Source organism: Pseudophryne corroboree (genome assembly GCF_028390025.1).
Source record: "Pseudophryne corroboree isolate aPseCor3 chromosome 3 unlocalized genomic scaffold, aPseCor3.hap2 SUPER_3_unloc_7, whole genome shotgun sequence".
Lineage (NCBI taxonomy): Eukaryota > Metazoa > Chordata > Amphibia > Anura > Myobatrachidae > Pseudophryne > Pseudophryne corroboree.
In genome coordinates this window covers 2,665,538-2,686,402 of record NW_026967563.1, presented here as the reverse complement: position 1 = coordinate 2,686,402, position 20,865 = coordinate 2,665,538, and the positions used below count along the sequence as shown (strand labels likewise).

At 45.7% G+C, this 20,865-nt stretch overlaps 2 protein-coding genes across 3 annotated transcripts in view; one reads left to right on the top strand and one right to left on the bottom strand.

The window, feature by feature from the left end:
- Nucleotides 1–8,456, bottom strand: part of LOC134984634 (retinitis pigmentosa 1-like 1 protein) — a 44,519-nt gene extending 36,063 nt beyond the window's left edge. For both annotated transcript variants that reach the window (XM_063950179.1, XM_063950178.1), the window contains exon 1: nt 8,313–8,456. The gene's annotated coding sequence lies outside the window, so the exon portion shown is untranslated. The remainder of the gene's footprint in view (nt 1–8,312) is intronic.
- A 164-nt stretch (nt 8,457–8,620) lies between these two features.
- Nucleotides 8,621–20,865, top strand: part of LOC134984645 (uncharacterized) — a 475,458-nt gene continuing 463,213 nt past the window's right edge. Inside the window, exons 1-2 of the mRNA XM_063950187.1 lie at nt 8,621–8,698; nt 20,396–20,544. Of these exons, the coding sequence (XP_063806257.1) occupies nt 20,437–20,544 (108 nt within the window). The 5' untranslated portion in view covers nt 8,621–8,698; nt 20,396–20,436. The remainder of the gene's footprint in view (nt 8,699–20,395; nt 20,545–20,865) is intronic.

Below are 20,865 nucleotides of genomic sequence, written 5' to 3'. Positions count from 1 at the left end.
CACTCCCAATGTATTATAATAATAATAATAATAATAATAATAATAATACCAGGACACCACAAGCTGCTGTCCCTGTATAATAATAACCATACACAAAAACCTGCTCCCCCGTATTATACTAATAACAACAGGACACCCCATTCTGCTCTCCCTTTATAGTAATAATAAAATGACACCACAGGCTGCTCCCTTCTGTATAATAATAATAATAACAACAACAGGACAGCACAGCCTGCTACCCCTGTATAATAATAATGACAGGACACCACAGGCTGCTGACCCTGTATAATAAGTGAACACCACTAGCTACTCCTTCTTTATAATATTAATAATAGGACACAACAGGCTGCTCCTCCTGTATAATAATAATAACAACAAGTCACCACAGGCTGCTCCTTCTGTATAATAATAATAACAGAACACCACAGCATGCTTCCCCTGTATAATAATAATGACAGGACACCACAGGCTGCTCCCCCTGTATAATAATAATAAGTGGACACCACTAGCTACTCCTTCTTTATAATAGTAATAATAGGACAACAAAGGCTCCTCCTCCTGTATAATAATAATAATAAAAATAACAGGACACCACAGGATGCACCCCTGTAAAATTATAACCACAACACCAATGCACACCACAGGCTACTCCCCCTGCATAATAATAATAATAATAATAATAACAATAACAACAACAACAGGACACCACAGGCTGCTCCCCCGGTATAAAAATAATAATAATATTAATAATAATAATGCTTCCCCTGTATAATAATAATAGGACACCACTGGCTGCTTCCCCTGTATAATAATAATAATAATAGGACACCACTGGCTGCTCCCCCTGTATTATAATTATAATAATAATAATAATAATAATAACTGTACACCACAGGCTGCTCCCTCTGTATAATAATAACAGGACACCACAAGCTGCTCCTCCCGTATAATATCAACAGGACACCACAGGCTGATCCTTCTGTATAATAAATATAATTAATATAATAATAACTGTACACCACAGGCTGCTCCCTCTGTATAATAATAACAGGACACCACAGGCTGATCCTCCTGTATAATAATAATGACAGGACACCACAGGCTGATCCTCCTGTATAATAATAATAACAGGACACCACAGCCTGCTTCCCCTGTATAATAATAATGCTTAACCTGTATAATAATAATAGGACACCACTAGCTGCTTCCCCTGTATAATAATAATAGGACACCACAGGCTGATCCTCCTGTATAATAAATAATAAGAATTTACTTACCGATAATTCTATTTCTCGTAGTCCGTAGTGGATGCTGGGACTTCCTTAAGGACCATGGGGAATAGCGGCTCCGCAGGAGACTGGGCACAAAGTAAAAGCTTTAGGACTAGCTGGTGTGCACTGGCTCCTCCCCCTATGACCCTCCTCCAAGCCTCAGTTAGGATACTGTGCCCGGACGAGCGCACATAATAAGGAAGGATCTTGAATCCCGGGTAAGACTCATACCAGCCACACCAATCACACCGTACAACCTGTGATCTGAACCCAGTTAACAGTATGATAAACTTAGGAGCCTCTAAAAAGATGGCTCACAACTATAAACAACCCGATTTTTTTGTAAAAATAACTATATACAAGTATTGCAGACCATCCGCACTTGGGACGGGCGCCCAGCATCCACTACGGACTACGAGAAATAGAATTATCGGTAAGTAAATTCTTATTTTCTCTAACGTCCTAGTGGATGCTGGGACTTCCTTAAGGACCATGGGGATTATACCAAAGCTCCCAAACGGGCGGGAGAGTGCGGATGACTCTGCAGCACCGAATGAGAGAACTCCAGGTCCTCCTCAGCCAGGGTTTCGAATTTGTAAAATTTAGCAAACGTGTTTGCCGCTGACCAAGTAGCTGCTCAGCAAAGTTGTAAAGCCGAGACCCCTCGGGCAGCCGCCCAAGATGAGCCCACTTTCCTTGTGGAATGGGCTTTAACAGATTTTGGCTGTGGCAGGCCTGCCACAGAATGCGCAAGCTGAATTGTACTGCAAATCCAGCGAGCAATCGTCTGCTTAGACGCAGGAGCACCCAACTTGTTGGGTGCATACAGGATAAACAGCAAGTCAGATCTTCTGACTCCAGCCGTCCTGGAAACATATATTTTCAGGGCCCTGTCCTCCAAGTCCCTAGTAGCCGCAGGCACCACAATAGACTGGTTAATGTGAAACGCTGAAACCACCTTAGGTAGAAATTGAGGACGAGTCCTCAATTCTGCCCTGTCTGATGAAAAATTAGGTAAGGGCTTTTATAAGATAAAGCCGCCAATTCTGAGACCCGCCTGGCTGAAGCCAGGACTAACAGCATTACCACTTTCCATGTGAGATATTTAAAGTCCACAGTGGTGAGTGGCTCAACCCAATGTGATTTTAGGAACCCCAAAACTACATTGAGATCCCAAGGTGCCACTGGAGGCACAAAAGGAGGCTGTATATGCAGTACCCCCTTGACGAACGTCTGAACTTCAGGCACTGAAGCCAGTTCTTTCTGGAAGAAGATCGACAGGGCCGAAATCTGAACCTTAATGGATCCCAATTTTAGGCCCATAGACAGTCCTGCTTGCAGGAAATGTAGGAATCGACCCAATTGAAATTCCTCCGTAGGGGCCTTCTTGGCCTCACACCACGCAACATACTTCCGCCAAATGCGGTGATAATGTTTTGCAGTTACATCCTTCCTGGCTTTGATCAGGGTAGGGATGACTTCATCTGGAATGCCTTTTTCCTTCAGGATCTGGCGTTCAACCGCCATGCCGTCAAACGCAGCCGCGGTAAGTCTTGGAACAGACAAGGACCCTGCTGAAGCAGGTCTTTTCTTAGAGGTAGAGGCCACGGTTCCTCCGTGAGCATCTCTTGCAGTTCCGGGTACCAAGATATTCTTGGCCAATCCGGAGCCACGAGTATAGTTCTTACTCCTCTCCTTCTTATAATTCTCAGTACCTTGGGTATGAGAGGCAGAGGAGGGAACACGTATACCGACTGGTACACCCACGGTGTTACCAGAGCGTCCACCGCTATTGCCTGAGGGTCCCTTGACCTGGCGCAATAATTGTCCAGTTTTTTGTTGAGACGGGACGCCATCATGTCCACCATTGGTTCTTCCCAACTGTTTACAATCACTTGGAAGACTTCTGGGTGAAGCCCCCACTCCCCCGGATGGAGGTCGTGTCTGCTGCGGAAGTCTGCTTCCCAGTTGTCCACTCCCGGAATGAACACTGCTGACAGTGCTATCACATGATTTTCCGCCCAGCGGAGAATCCTTGCAGCTTCTGCCATTGCCCTCCTGCTTCTTGTGCCGCCCTGTCTGTTTACGTGGGCGACAGCCATGATGTTGTCCGACTGGATCAATACCGGTTGACCCTGAAGCAGAGGCCTTGCCTGACACAGGGCATTGTAAATGGCCCTTAGTTCCAGGATATTTATGTGAAGAGACGTTTCCATGCTTGACCACAAGCCCTGGAAATTTCTTCCCTGTGTGACTGCTCCCCAGCCTCTCAGGCTGGCATCCGTGGTCACCAGCATCCAATCCTGAATGCCGAATCTGCGGCCCTCTAGAAGATGAGCACTCTGTAACCACCACAGGAGAGACACCCTTGTCCTTGGAGATAGGGTTATCCGCTGATGCATCTGCAGATGCGATCCGGACCATTTGTCCAGTAGATCCCACTGAAAGGTTCTTGCATGGAATCTTCCGAATGGAATCGCGTCGTACGAAGCCACCATTTTTCCCAGGACTCTCGTGCATTGATGCACTGATACATGGCCTGGTTTTAGGAGGTGCCGGACTAACTCGGATAACTCCCTGGCCTTCTCCTCCGGGAGAAACACCTTTTTCTGGACTGTGTCCAGAATCATCCCTAGGAACAGTAAACGTGTTGTTGGAATCAGCTGTGATTTTGGGATATTTAGAATCCACCCGTGCTGACGTAGCACTACCTGAGATAGTGCTACTCCGACCTCTAACTGTTCTCTTGATCTTGCCCTTATCAGGAGATCGTCCAAGTACGGGATAATTGAGACGCCTTCTTTTCGAAGTAGAATCATCATCTCGGCCATTACCTTGGTAAAGACCCGGGGTGCCGTGGACAATCCAAACGGCAGCGTCTGAAACTGATAATGACAGTCCTGTACCACAAACCTGAGGTACCCTTGATGAAAAGGGAAAATTGGGACATGAAGATAAGCATCTTTGATGTCCAGAGATACCATATAGTCCCCTTCCTCCAGGTTCGCTATCACTACTCTGAGTGACTCCATCTTGAATTTGAACCTTTTTACGTAAGTGTTCAGGGATTTTAAATTTAAAATTGGTCTCACCGGCCGTCCGGCTTCGGTACCACAAACAGTGTGGAATAATACCCCTTTCCCTGTTGTAGGAGGGGTACCTTGATTATTACCTGCTGTGAATACAGCTTTTGAATAGCTTCCAAAACCGCCTCCCTGTCGGAGGGAGACGATGGTAGAGCAGACTTCAGAAACCGGCGAGGGGGAGATGTCTCGAATTCCAATTTGTACCCCTGAGATACTATTTGCAGGATCCAGGGGTCCACTTGCGAGTGAGCCCACTGCGCGCTGAAATTTTTGAGATGGGCCCCCACCGTGCCTGAGTCCGCTTGTAAAGCCCCAGCGTCATGCTGAAGCTTTTGTAGAAGTGGGACCGGGCTTCTGCTCCTGGGAAGGGGCTGCCTGGTGCAGTTTCTTCCCTCTTCCTCTGCCCCTGGGCAAAAAGGAGTGGCCTTTTGCCCGCTTGCCCTTATGGGAACGAAAGGACTGATTTTGAAAAGACTGTGTCTTTTTCTGCTGAGAAGTGACATGAGGTAAAAAGGTGGATTTGCCAGCAGTTGCTGTGGCCACCAGGTCCGATAGACCGACCCCAAATAACTCCTCCCCTTTATACGGCAATACTTCCATATGTCGTTTGGAATCCGCATCCCCTGACCACTGTCGCGTCCATAATGCTCTCCTGGCAGAAATGGACATCGCACTTACTCTTGAGGCCAGGGTGCAAATATCCCTCTGTGCATCACGTATATATAGTAAAGCATCCTTTAAATGCTCTAAGGTTAATAATATAGTGTTCCTATCCAGGGTATCAATATTTTCAGTCAGGGATTCTGACCAAGCCACCCCAGCACTACACATCCAGGCTGAGGCAATCGCTGGTCGCAGTATAACACCAGTATGTGTGTATATACTTTTAAGTATATTTTCCAGCCTTCTATCAGCTGGTTCCTTGAGGGCGGCCGTATCTGGAGACGGTAACGCCACTTGTTTTGATAAGCGTGTGAGCGCTTTATCCACCCTAGGAGGTGTTTCCCAACGCGCCCTAACCTCTGGCGGGAAAGGATATAGTGCCAATAATTTATTAGAAATTAGCAGTTTTTTATCGGGGGGAAACCCACGCTTTATCACACACCTCATTTAATTCATCTGACTCAGGAAAAACCACCGGCAGTTTTTTCACACCCCACATAATACCTCTTTTTGTGGTACTTGTAGTGTCAGAAATATTCAACACCTCTTTCATAGCCGTGATCATGTAACGTGTGGCCCTACTGGACATTACGTTCGTTTCCTCACCGTCGACACTGGACTCAGTATCCGTGTCTGGGTCTGTGTCGACCACCTGAGGTAGTGGTGTCTGAGACGCCTGGACAGGCACTAATTGATTTGCCGGCTGTCTCATATCGTCAACGTTTTTTTGCAAAGTGCTGACATTGTCACGTAATTCTTTAAACACGACCATCCAGTCAGGTGTCGACATCACTAACACAGGCAATTGCTCTGCTTCCACATCATTTTCCTCCTCATACATGTCGACACAATCGTACCGACACCCAGCACACACACAGGGAATGCTCTGAAAGAGGACAGGACCCCACTAGCCCTTTGGGGAGACAGAGGGAGATTTGCCAGCACACACCAGAGCGCTATATATGTACAGGGATAACCTTATATAAGTGTTACTCCCTTAATAGCTGCTTATATTGTTATGTTTTGCCAAATAGTGCCCCCCCTCTCTTGTTTTCACCCTGTTACCGTAGTGTACTGCAGGGGAGAGTCAGGGAGCTGTCCTTCCAGCGGAGCTGTGAGGGAAAATAGCGCTTGTGTGCTGAGGAGATAGGCTCCGCCCCCTTCTTGGCGGCCTTTCTCCCGCTTTTTCTGTGGAAAACTGGCAGGGGTTAAATACATCCATATAGCCCAGGGACTATATGTGATGTATTACTTTTGCCACATAAGGTATGTTTCAGGTTTTATTGCGTCTCAGGGCACTCCCCCCCCAGCGCCCTGCACCCTCAGTGACCGGAGTGTGAAGTGTGCTGAGAGCAATGGCGCACAGCTGCGGTGCTGTGCGCTACCTTATCCTGAAGACAGGAACGTCTTCTGCCGCCGCTTTCTCCGGACCTCTTCGTTCTTCTGGCTCTGTAAGGGGGACGGCGGCGCGGCTCCGGGACCCATCCAGGCTGAACCTGTGATCATCCCTCTGGAGCTAATGTCTAGTAGCCTAAGAAGCCCAATCCACTCTGCACACAGGTGAGTTCGCTTCTTCTCCCCTTAGTCCCTCGATGCAGTGAGCCTGTTGCCAGCAGGACTCACTGAAAACTTTTACTTCTAAGCAGCTCAGGAGAGCCACCTAGATTGCACCCTTCTCGGCCGGGCACAAAATCTTAACTGAGGCTTGGAGGAGGGTCATAGGGGGAGGAGCCAGTGCACACCAGCTAGTCCTAAAGCTTTTACTTTGTGCCCAGTCTCCTGCGGAGCCGCTATTCCCCATGGTCCTTAAGGAAGTCCCAGCATCCACTAGGACGTTAGAGAAATAATTAATATAATAATAACTGTACACCACAGGCTGCTCCCTCTGTATAATAATAACAGGACACCACAGGCTGATCCTCCTGTATAATAATAATAATAATAACAACAACAACAGGACACCACAGGCTGCTCCCCCTGTAGAGTAGGATGCCACAGGCTGCTCCTCCTGTATACTATGACAACACAAGATGTTACCCCTGTAAGTTATGACTACACAGGCCACTCCCCTTGTATACTATGACAACACAGGATGCTACCCCTGTATATTATGACAACACAGGCCACTCCCCCTATATACTATGACAACACAGGCCACCCCCCTGTATACTATGACAGCACAGGATGCTACACCTGTATATTGACAACACAGGCCACTCCCCCTGTATACTATGACAACACAGGCCACTCCCCTTGTATACTATGACAACACAGTATGCTACCCCTGTATATTATGACAACACAGGCCACTCCCCCTGTATACTATGACAACACAGGCCACCCCCCTGTATACTATGACAGCACAGGATGCTACACCTGTATATTGACAACACAGGCCACTCCCCCTGTATACTATGACAACACAGGCCACTCCCCCTGTATACCATGACAGCACAGGATGCTACCCCTGTATATCAGACAACACATGCCACTCCCCCTGTATACTATGACAACACAGGCCACTCCCCCTGTATACTATGACAGCACAGGATGTTACCCCTCTATATTATGACAACACAGGCTGCTCCTCCTGTATACTATGACAACACAGGCCGCTCCCCTTGTACAGCACAATGCTACAGGACACAACACCTGTAATGTCCCGTGTATACAATTATGGTAACGGCGGGGTCTGCGCCACCTGTATTACGGTACCGAAAGGTTCTGCGCCACCTGTATTACGGCAATGGCGGGGTCTGCGCCCCCTGTATTACGGTAAAGGCGGGGTCTGCGCCACCTGTATTACGGTAACGGCGGGGTCTGCGCCACCTGTATTACGGTAACGGCGGGGTCTGCGCCACCTGTATTACGGTAACGGTGGGGTCTGCGCCACCTGTATTACGGTAACGGCGGGGTCTGCTCCACCTGTATTATGGTAACGGCGGGGTCTGCGCCACCTGTATTACGGTAACGGCGGGGTATGCGACACCTGTATTACGGTAACGGCGGGGTCTGTGCCACCTGTATTACGGTAACGGTGGGGTCTGCGCCTCCTGTATTACGGTAACGGCGGGGTCTGCGCCACATGTATTACGGTAACGGCGGGGTCTGCGCCACCTGTATTACAGTAATAGGACACTAGAGTGTCAGCCACCTGTACAGGGATAATGCAGCACCAGAGGCTGCTCCAGCTGCGCTATAACAAGGCACCAGAGGCTGGTCCCCCTGTAGTACAGAACCTGACACCAGAGCTGCTCAGCCTATAGAATAATAATAATAATAATATCATTACCTGCTGCCAGACACAGCAATGGCTGCTCTCTGCTCCTGCTGCCTTGTGGGAATGATAGAAGGAAGGCGGAGCTCAGACCAGGGGAAAATGGCCGCCGCTCCTGACGTCACTACACGGCCAGGGAACCTATTGCTGCTGCCGGACTAGTCTACAAGAAAATGGCCGCCGGCCTCCTGAACTGAGGACATGTTTTTAACATACGTTACATAGGCCTGGGCTGTGGGCGGCGTGTAGTAGGGGAGGACCCAGTAACCAGTATGCACTCTTTGCCAATCATGCCCTACTTCCTGCCTGTGCGTTCCACCTTACTTCCGGACTGTGCGGTCCACATGCAGGAAGTGAGTTTTCATCGACTGCTGCAGCCTCCCAGTGTCCGTGGAGATCAGGTAATGGCGTCTTACTATACAGGGGGAGCAGCCTCTGGTGTCCTGATATTATTATTATACAGGGGGAGCAGCCTGTAGTGTCATGTTATTATTATTATACAGAAGAAGCAGCCTGTGGTGTCCTGTTATAATTATTATACAGGGGGAGCAGCCTGTAGTGTCATGTTATTATTATACAGAAGAAGCAGCCTGTGGTGTCCTGTTATTATTATTACACAGGAGGAGCAGCCTGTGGTGTCCTGTTATTATTATTATACAGGGGGAGCGGCCTGTGGTGTCCTGTTGTTATTATTACACAGGGGGAGCAGCCTGTGGTGTCCAGTTATTTTTATACAGTGGGAGCAGGCTGTGGTGTCCAGTTATTATTATTATACAGGGGGAGCAGCCTGTGGTGTCCTGTTATTATTATACAGGGGGAGCAGCCTGTGGTGTCCTGTTATTATTACACAGGAGGAGCAGCCTGTGGTATCCTGTTATTATTATTATACGGGGGAGCGGCCTGTGGTGTCCTGTTATTGTTATTATAATATATATATATATAAGCAATTCCATTCGGCAGATTCCACGCAAGAGTTTTCCAGAGGTCAGGGTCGCATCTTCAGATGCACCAGCGGATAACCCTGTCTCCAAGGACAAGGGTATCTCTTCTGTGGTGGTTGCAGAGGGCTCATCTATTGGAGGGCCGCAGATTCGGCATACAGGATTGGATCCTGGTGACCACGGACGCCAGCCTGAGAGGCTGGGGAGCAGTCACACAAGGAAGAAACTTCCAGGGCGTGTGGTCGAGCCTGGAAACGTCTCTTCACATAAACATTCTGGAACTAAGAGCAATCTACAATGCTCTAAGTCAGGCAGAACCTCTGCTTCACGGAAAACCGGTGTTGATCCAGTCGGACAACATCACGGCAGTCGCCCATGTAAACAGACAGGGCGGCACAAGAAGCAGGAGTGCAATGGCAGAAGCTGCAAGGATTCTTCACTGGGCAGAGAATCATGTGATAGCACTGTCAGCAGTGTTCATCCCGGGAGTGGACAACTGGGAAGCAGACTTCCTCAGCAGACACGACCTTCACTCGGGAGAGTGGGGACTTCATCCAGAAGTTTTCCACATGCTTGTAACCCGTTGGGAAAGACCAATGGTGGACATGATGGCGTCTCGCCTCAACAAAAAACTGGACAGGTATTGCGCCAGGTCAAGAGATCCGCAGGCAATAGCTGTGGACGCGCTGGTAACGCCTTGGGTGTACCAGTCGGTGTATGTGTTTCCTCCTCTGCCTCTCATACCAAAAGTATTGAGAATTATACGGCAAAGAGGCGTAAGAACGATACTAGTGGTTCCGGATTGGCCCAGAAGGACTTGGTACCCGGAACTTCAAGAGATGATCACGGAGGATCCGTGGCCTCTACCTCTGAGAAGGGACTTGCTTCAGCAGGGTCCCTGTCTGTTTCAAGACTTACCGCGGCTGCGTTTGACGGCATGGCGGTTGAACGCCGGATCCTAAAGGAAAAAGGCATGCCGGAAGAAGTCATTCCTACCTTGATTAAAGCAAGGAAGGAAGTAACCGCGCAACATTATCACCGCATTTGGCGAAAATATGTTGCGTGGTTCAAGGATCGGAGTGCTCCGACGGAGGAATTTCAACTGGGTCGATTCCTACATTTCCTGCAATCAGGATTGTCTATGGGTCTCAAATTGGGATCTATTAAGGTTCAAATTTCGGCCCTGTCGATTTTCTTCCAGAAAGAATTGGCTTCAGTTCCTGAAGTCCAGACTTTTGTTAAGGGAGTTCTGCATATACAGCCCCCTGTGGTGCCTCCAGTGGCACCGTGGGATCTCAATGTTGTTTTGGACTTTCTCAAATCTCATTGGTTTGAACCACTAAAAAATGTGGATTTGAAATATCTCACATGGAAAGTGACCATGCTATTAGCCCTGGCTTCGGCCAGGAGAGTGTCAGAACTGGCAGCTTTATCTTACAAAAGCCCATAGCTGATTTTCCATTCGGACAGGGCAGAACTGCGGACTCGTCCGCATTTTCTCCCTAAGGTGGTGTCAGCATTTCATCTGAACCAGCCTATTGTAGTGCCTGCGGCTACAAGCGACTTGGAGGATTCCAAGTTGTTGGACGTTGTCAGAGCTTTAAAAATATACATTTCAAGAACAGCTGGAGTCAGGAAATCTGATTCACTGTTTATACTATATGCTCCCAACAAGTTGGGCGCTCCTGCGTCTAAGCAGACTATTGCTCGCTGGATTTGTAGTACGATTCAGCTTGCACATTCTGTGGCAGGCCTGCCACAGCCAAAATCTGTGAAAGCCCACTCCACAAGGAAGGTGGGTTCTTCTTGGGCGGCTGCCCGAGGGGTCTCGGCATTACAACTCTGCCGAGCGGCTACGTGGTCGGGGGAGAACACGTTTGTAAAATTCTACAAATTTGATACCCTGGCTAAGGAGGACCTGGAGTTCTCTCATTCGGTGCTGCAGAGTCATCCGCACTCTCCCGCCCGTTTGGGAGCTTTGGTATAATCCCCATGGTCCTTTCAGGAACCCCAGCATCCACTAGGACGATAGAGAAAATAAGAATTTACTTACCGATAATTCTATTTCTCGGAGTCCGTAGTGGATGCTGGGCGCCCATCCCAAGTGCGGATTATCTGCAATAATTGTACATAGTTATTATTATTATTATTATTATTATCCTTTATTTATATGGCGCCACAAGGGTTCCGCAGCGCCCGATTACAGAGTACAAATGCACATAAAAAATAGGAAAACAGTGACTTACAGTTGAATACAATATAGGACAAGTACAGGGCAGCTAAGCATAACTACACCAGTAAACATAGAGATAAGTTCCAGGTGGTCAAAAAACTGTGGGATCTGGGCGGTTGAGGATTATTAAAGTAAGAAAAGTATAAGCACATGAGGGAAGAGGGCCCTACTCGTGAGAGCTTACATTCTAAGGGGAGGGGTACCTAAATCGGGTTATTGTTGTAAGGAGCCATCTTTCTGAGGCTCCTCTGTTATCATACTGTTAACTGGGTTTAGATCACAGGTTGTACGGTGTGATTGGTGTGGCTGGTATGAGTCTTACCCGGGATTCATAAATCCTTCCTTATTGTGTACGCTCGTCCGGGCACAGTATCCTAACTGAGGCTTGGAGGAGGGTCATAGGGGGAGGAGCCAGTACACACCACCTGATCGTAAAGCTTTACTTTTTGTGCCCTGTCTCCTGCGGAGCCGCTATTCCCCATGGTCCTTTCAGGAACCCCAGCATCCACTACGGACTCCGAGAAATAGAATTATCGGTAAGTAAATTCTTATTTTCTCCTTACGAAGTTGAACTACAGGATGGAATCTCTCAGGCCAGGGAGCTCCAGTACGTAAAGGTAGAAAGGGGTTTAAATGCATTGTTCTCCGCATTCAGCTTACCTGGGTTGATATCCAGGACTGTCTTTGCCATTTCACCGGAGTGATGGCAGTAGGATGGTATTCTTTCACTAGTGAGAGCCATTGTTATTCTGTACTGGGACACTCTCCTGATTAAGGCGAGGTCAAGACACAAGTGCAGATCGTTGTTTCTCTCTGAGTGTTCTTCAACACAGGGAATGGCTGTTTTCCCAACGACGTAGACGTCGGAGGTGGGTATCAGGGTAGATACGAAACGGTTGAAGTTCTCTGTGTTTTCCTGTGGAAATAGGTCTGCGGATCCGGAGTCGGGTCAGATTTGCAGTGACAATCCATCATTATGTTCCGTTGATGAAGAAGATGGTGCGGTCAAATGCCAGAGTGGATTTCACGGGGCCAGTTGGAAATGTGGTCCGAATCTCACCTGCACAGGCGCCGGAATATAATCCTAATGGCCAGGATATCGCTCCTGGGGTGTCTGCTCAGTTCTCACCTGCTAGAGGGACGAAGGTTCGGAATCCAGGATGAGATCCTGGTGTCCATGCATGCAGATCTCCGAGACTGGGGAGCAGTCCTTGCAAGGGAAGTATTCCAGAGGAAAAGGTCAAGCTGGGAAGTTTGTCTGCAATAAGCTTTCTTGAATTAAGAGCTATTTTCGGTGAACATATGCTTAGTGATCTGCACGTGTTAATTCTGTTGGAGCCGCTAGGGCGGAACAAGGAGCAAAGCATCAATGGCAGATGCCGTAAAAGTTTTCTGCTGGGTGGAAAGACTGGTAAACGCTATATTAGCAGTCTTAGTTCCGGATGTGAACGACGGAGAAATAGTTTCCTCTGCAGACTCGATCTCCATCCGGGAGAAATACTGTCGTCATCGAGAAGTTTCGCTGAAGCGACAAGTCTTTGAGAAGTGCCTCACTTGGACATGTTGGCATCTCGCCTCATCGAGAGACCTCAGGTATATTGTTCCAGGTCAGGGGACAATCAACCTATAGCAGTGGACGTCCTCGAGACACCTTGGGTGTTTTTCAGTCGGTCTATGTGTCCCGTCCATTATCACTCTCTTCTGAAGGTGATAAATGTAAGAAGAACAAAGGTTCAGGCGATCCTCATTGTTCCGGTCTAAACAAGGAGGGCTTGGTATCCAGTTCTTCAAGATTTACTCGTAGAAGATCCCTGGCCTCTTCCTCTACGTGAGGAACTGTTACAGCAAGATCCGGGCGTGTATCAAGACTTACCGCAGCTGCGTTTGACGGCGTGGCGATTGAATGCCATATCCTAGCCAGAAAGGGTATTCCCAGTGACATCATTGCCACTCTTCTTCAGGCTAGAAAAGAATCAAAGCCTTACCACCGTGTTTGGAGAAAATATGTGTCTTGGTGTGAATCCAAGAAAGCTACTATGGAAGCTTCAGCTGGGTCTTTCTTCTCCATTCTTTGCAAGCAGGTGTGGGTGCAGGCCTAGAGTTAGGCTCCATTCAAGTGCGGTTTTGGCCTTATGTATTTTCTTTCAAGAAAGAACTGGCAACCTTTCTGGAAGTTCGGACCTTCGTGGAAGGAGTACTGCACATCCAACTTCCATTTGTGCCCCCATTGGCACCGTGGGACCTTGACGTGGTGTTGCGTTTTCTTGTGTCACAATGATTGGAACGTTTATGAAAGGTTGTGTTAAAAATGTATTTCTTGGAGAGTGGTCATGCTTTTGGCTTTGTCGTCCGCAAGGCGGATGTCAGAAGTAGCGGCTGGGTCTCACAAGAGCCCCTGTTTGATCTTCCAGGTATATAGAGTGAAATTGAGAACTCGGATAATAGTTCTGCCAAAAGTGGTTTCGGTGTTTCGCAGAATTTGATGACTGTGGTTACTTAAGCATTGGCTGATTCAAGGTCTCTCGATGTAGCCAGGGCTTTGAATATTTATGTCGCCAATTTGGCTCAGATTGGGGAAACAGAGACTCTGTTTGTCCTGTATGCTCCCAGCGTGATTGGGGCGCCTGCGTCTCTGCAGTCGGTTACACACTAGATCTGTGATCCGATTCGGCGTGCTCGTTCTATGGCTGGATTGCCATTACCGAATTCGGTGGTGACCCATTCTACTAGGAAGGTGGGCTCTTCTTGGGCGGATGCCCGAGGAGTCTCGGCAGTTCAACTTTGCAGAGCGGATACTTGGTCGGGTTCAAACACTTTTGCTAAGCTCTACAAGTTTGATACCCTGGCTGATGGGGACCTCATGTTTGCTCAATCTGTGCTGCAGAGTCGTCCGCACTCTCCCGCTCGGTCTGGAGCTTTGATATAAACCCCATGTTCCTTACGGAGTCCCCAGCATCCTCTAGGACGTATGAGAAAATAGGATTTTAATACCTACCGGTAAATCCTTTTCTCTTAGTCCGTAGAGGATGCTGGGCACCCGTCCCAGTGCGTGCTGTGTCTGCAGTTATTGGGCATGGTTACACTCTTGTGGTGTTTCTTTTCTGTCAGGCCATTGCTGACGTTGTGCATGCCATGGCATGCGGTGTCTGATTATTGGTTGTGTTGACACACTATGGGGTAAATTTACTAAGGTAGGAGATTTTTAGAACTGGTGATGTTGCCCATGGCAACCAATCAGATTATATCTATTATCTGCTAGAAGTAGCTAGAAAAATGGTAAGAAGAATCTGATTGGTTGCCATGGGCAACATCACCAGTTCTAAAAATCTCCCACTTTAGTAAATTTACCCCTAGTTGTGTTACATATTCTCAGCATGTGGCTGTGTATTGTTTATGCCGTTGGCTGGTGTTCTATTGAATGCCACGTTCTGCGGTGTGTTCATGGTGTGAGCTGGTATGACACTCGCCGTGTTTAAACAATTAATTCTTTCCTCGAAATGTCCGTCTCCCTGGGCACAGTTCTCTAACAGGAGTCTGGAGGAGGGGCATAGAGGGAGGAGCCAGTTCACACCCATTCAAAGTCTTTTAGTGTGCCCATGTCTCCTGCGGATTCCGTCTATACCCCATGGTCCTTTCGGAGTCCCCAGCATCCTCTACGGACTAAGATAAAGGGATTTACCGGTAGGTATTAAAATCCTATTATTATTATTATTATAATACAGGGGGAGCGGACTGTGGTGTCCTATTATTAATATTATACAGAGGGAGCAGCCTGTGGTGTCCTGTTATTATTATTATTATTATTATTATTATTATTATTATTATTATTAACAGGACTGCTCCCTCTCTATAGTAATAACAACAACAGGACACTACAGGCTGCTCCCCTTGTATAATAATAATAATAATAATAATATTAATATTATACATGGGGAGCAGCCTGTAGTGTCCTGTTGTTGTTGTTACTATACAGAGGGAGCAGCCTGTTGTGTCCTGTTATTGTTATTATTATTATTATACAGGGGAGCAGCCTGTAGTGTCCTGTTGTTGTTGTTATTGTTATTATTATACAGGGGAGCAGCCTGTAGTGTCCTGTTGTTGTTGTTGTTGTTGTTATTATTATACAGGGGAGCAGCCTGTAGTGTCCTGTTGTTGTTGTTGTTGTTGTTGTTATTATTATACAGGGGAGCAGCCTGTAGTGTCCTGTTGATGTTGTTGTTGCTGTTATTATTATACAGGGGAGCAGTCTCTGGTATTTTATTATTATTATTATTATTATTATTACTATTATACAGGAGTAGCAGCCTGTGGTGTCCTGTAATTATTATTATTATTATTATACAGGGTGAGCAGCCTGTGGTGTCCTGTAATTATTATTATTATTATTATTATTATTATTATTATTATTATTATACAGGGTGAGCAGCCTGTGGTGTCCTGTAATAATAATAATAATTATTATTATTATTATTATTATTATTATTATTATTATTATACAGGGTGAGCAGCCTATGGTGTCCTGTAGTAATTATTATTATTATTATTATTATTATACAGGGTGAGCAGCCTGTGGTGTCCTGTTATTATAATACAGGAGTAGCAGCCTGTGGTGTCCTGTAATTATTATTATTATTATTATTATTATACAGGGTGAGCAGCCTGTGGTGTCCTGTTATTATTATACAGGGTGAGCAGCCTGTGGTGTCCTGTTATTATTATTATTATACAGGAGTAGCAGCCTGTGGTGTCCTGTTATTATTATACAGGGTGAGCAGCCTGTGGTGTCCTGTTATTATTATTATTATTATTATTATTATTATTATACAGGGTGAGCAGCCTGTGGTGTCCTGTTATTATTATACAGGGGGAGCAGCCTGTGGTGTCCTGTTATTATTATTATTATACAGGGTGAGTAGCATGTGGTGTCCTGTTATTATTATACAGGGTGAGCAGCCTGTGGTGTCCTGTAATTATTATTATTATTATTATACAGGGTGAGCAGCCTGTGGTGTCCTGTTATTATTATTATTATTATTATTATACAGGGTGAGCAGCCTGTGGTGTCCTGTAATTATTATTATTTTACAGGGTGAGCAGCCTGTGGTGTCCTGTTATTATTATTATTATTATTATTATTATACGGGGTGAGCAGCCTGTGGTGTCCTGTTATTATTATACAGATGGAGCAGCCTGTGGTGTCCTGTTATTATTATACAGGGTGAGCAGCCTGTGGTGTCCTGTTATTTATTATACAGGGTGAGCAGCCTGTGGTGTCCTGTTATTATTATACAGGGTGAGCAGCCTGTGGTGTCCTGTAATTATTATTATTATTATTATACAGGGTGAGCAGCCTGTGGTGTCCTGTAATTATTATTATTATTATTACTATACAGGGTGAGCAGCCTGTGGTGTCCTGTTATTATTATACAGGGTGAGCAGCCTGTGGTGTCCTGTTATTATTTTACAGGGTGAGCAGCCTGTGGTGTCCTGTTATTTATTATACAGGGTGAGCAGCCTGTGGTGTCCTGTTATTATAGTGTTCCTTCTAGGCTGTCTCAGCAGGGTGCTGCACTCTGCCCTGTCTCAGTGCACCCTGCAGGAACATAAATCGCCCCCTTGTATACAGAATGCAGCAGGCAGAGTGCAGGTTACAATGTTGTCGTCTACTCCCTGACCACCTCTGATATTGGAACACAATTTCTATCCTTAGAGAACTGGATGGCAGAGGAGGCACTGTAACTAACACAGAACTCTGATAAAGAGGAAAAGAACAGGGAAAGCAGTGAGCATGTACTGCTTACAGTATTTCCCCAGTAGAACAGACTTATTTTTTTCCTATATATTTTAACCCATTGTTTAACTTTTCTGTTTTATAACACATAGAAGACTAGACATATACAGTATGTTTCTCAGTATAGATGTTAGGTGTCTTATATGTATGTATGGGTATATGATTTACTAAAGGCAAAATGTATGTACAAAAACTATAAACATATACGCTATGCTTTGTGTGCAAAGTGTCACATCAAAAATGTGCCCTTCAAAACAAAAATGTGCCCTTCAAAATAAAAATGTACCCTTCAAAATAAAAATGTGCCCTTCAAAATAAAAATGTGCCCTTCAAAATAAAAATGTGCCCTCTTCAATGCTTAGCACCCTGCCCTAAAAATATCCTAGAGTGAACACTATATTATAATACAGGGGAAGTAGCCTGTTGTGTCCTTTTATTATTATTATTATTATACAGGAGGAGCAACCTGTGGTGTCCTGTTATTATTATTATTATTATTATTATACAGGAGGAGCAGCCTGTGGTGTCCTATTATTATTATTATTATTATTATTATTATTATACAGGAGGAGGAGCCTGTGGTGTCCTATTATTATTATTATTATTATTATTATTATTATTATACAGGGGGAGTAGCCTGTGGTGTCCTATTATTATTATTATTATTATTATTATTATTATTATAGAGGAGGAGCAACCTGTGGTGTCCTGTTAATAAAGTCATGTTATTATTTTTATACTGGGGTGCAGCCTTTAGTGTCGTTGTTATTATTATTATTAATAATTTTATTATATGTAATTGTGGGGATTGAAAATATTGCTCAAATTCTAAGATATATTAAAGCAAGGACCATAATAACCCTGGCATGTGTAACAGATGATAATTGGAGCAGTATGAAGCAAATGTATATCACACTCCTGGAAGTGTCACTGTGACATCACTTATATCTATAGTAATAATACAGGGACATGACTGCGGAGGTTATGGGGTCTGGGATAGTCATTTTGACGTCACTTATATATATAGAAATAATACATGTACATGACTGTGGAGGTGAGGGGATCTGGGAGTGTCACAGTGACATCACTTATATCTACAGTAATACAGGGACATGACTGGGAAGGTAAGGGGATCTGGGAATGTCACAGTAACATCACTAATATCTATAGTGATAATACAGGGACATGATTGGGGAGGTGAGGGGCACCTGGGAGTGCCACAGTGACAAGAGAAAAAAAGTAGACTTCTTTGTGGGCGCACTCTTGTGAAGAAATAATGAGATATTCTCAAAGAATAAAACTTAACTTTTATTACAAATGATTAAGAAATTATTAAATCTCCTGAGAACAAATAATGTCTCTTGCCGCCTTTCCCCTGCCTGTCTCCTGCCGCCTTTCCCCTGCCTGTCTCTTGCCGCCTTTCCCCTGCCTGTCTCTTGCCACCTTTCCCCTGCTTGTCTCTGGCCACCTTTTCCCTTGTGTGTTGTCAAAGTCAGAAAAATATCTCAACACACACTGCCATATTTGCACCTCATACTGGTCCGCGCTGCGCATGCGTGCGCTCTCCCGTGAAGGCGCATACCCGCAGTTGCGTGCACCCGCTGGTGCTCGGTATGCGTATTTACGGTAAAGTTTGTGTAGTCGTAGCGTGCGACTCATTCGTTACATATTTTCACTAATAATGTATTTTATAGATCATGGTCCCTTTGATAGATTCTGAAAGTTTGGTTAACATAGCATGTTCCTGAACGGAGAGATTCCTCTTTGTATTGTACGAAGGGTCTAACAGGGGTCATACAGTAGTGTTTGGTACCCATCGGAAGAGTATTTAAATAGCAATATTCCGGTGTTGGTTTGGAGCGGATTAGTCGCTCGTGCGAATAGTTATGGACATAAGAAGTTTATGTCCATTTACTATTATTTGTTCTTACTTAGCCATGCGGCGGGAAACCCAGTATCCCACCCACCTGAGCTGTTGGAAATCGTCACAGCCCACCTGTATGAATCAACCTATGACCTTTTGTTATAATGCGAAGCCGAATTCCTGTGTCCAATGGACAATGAGATTGTAGGGACCATTGAATTGTATTGTGTGTGGGGCATAAATAGGCAGGCCGACCATATCCAACTTCACTCTCATCAACGGTTCTCATTGCTGATAATCGGGAGCTGGATATCGAGGCGCATGCGATCGTTTCCCCTTGTGCGTAAGTTCTCTCCGTAATCATATTGTCTTACTGTGAGCCATTTCTCTCATCTCTCTCTCTCTCTCTCTCTTCTCTTTCTCTCGTATTTTCCCTCAATTGTATTGTATTGTATTTCCTGTGTAGTTATCTGGTTAGTTAGTCTATGTTATATTGTAGTGTATCATTTGTACTGTGATTCCTTTTTGCAACGTATAATAGTTATAATACATATAATAGGTTTTGGACCCTAAGCCCAGGTATCTGTGTATTCTTTATAGTGTTAAGTATTCTCTGAGCGTCGGTGACGCTCAAGCAGCTTTGTAGTTAATCAGGTTACACAAGGTTGCACTTACACTTTGTCTCTACACTAAGGTTTACTGTGTATCTCATTGTTAAAGGTATAGATATAAAAGTTAAACGTTGTGAGCGTCTGCATCGCTGGTGATCTCCTCGTGGTCCCGAGCGCCGCTACGCTATAGCGAATCATTACGTTAGTCAACAGCCAATAGCGTGCCTGCCTGTGATCACTCGGCCGTGAGTGAACGTGACGCCTGTGCGTCTCGATCACGGCTAAGCAATCGATACGCAACTAGCGTACCCTTACGGTACTTCTTAAGTAGATAGCGTACAGTGTTCTTAGACCTCATAAAGGGTGATATATAAGATAAATATTTAGCTTTATCAGTGTCTTCTGCAACCTTTCCCATACGGGTCGTGCACATGAGCGGTGTACCGAACATCAGTTCATTGTGACTCCACCCACAATAGCGCTACACTCTAGATCAGGCCCACTATGTAGTACAGCCTTATGGGGCTGGGTCACAAGAACCTCGGAGACACTGACCAGGACTCTATGGCTGTGGGGAAATAGGAGACTTAATGACCACTCTATTCCATATTTACTATGTTACATGTGCAATATGTTTTATGTATTGCATTTATTCCAGAAACTCCAGCTGTGAGGAACGGAGACTTTATTACACATCACATGTTCTGTATTCTCTCTGACTCACCGAGGATGGACAAGGACAGGAGTCACAGGACTGAGAGGATAATAAATATCACCCTGGAGATCATCTACCTGCTTACTGGGGAGGTGAGTGAATCTGGGAACGTCACATTGACCTTTTATCTATAGTAGTAATACTGGGACATGACTGGGGAGGTGAGGGGATCTGAGAGTGTCACAGTGACCTTTTATCTATAGTAATACAGGAACATGACTGGGGAGGTGAGGGGGTCTGGGAGTGTCACAGTGACCTTATATCTATAGTGATAATACAGGGACATGACTGGGGAGGTGAGGGGATCTGGGAGCATCACTGTGACCTTATATCTATAGTAATAATACAGGGATATGACTGGGGAGGTGAGGGAATCAGCATCACAGTGAGGTCACATATCTACATGTTTTGCA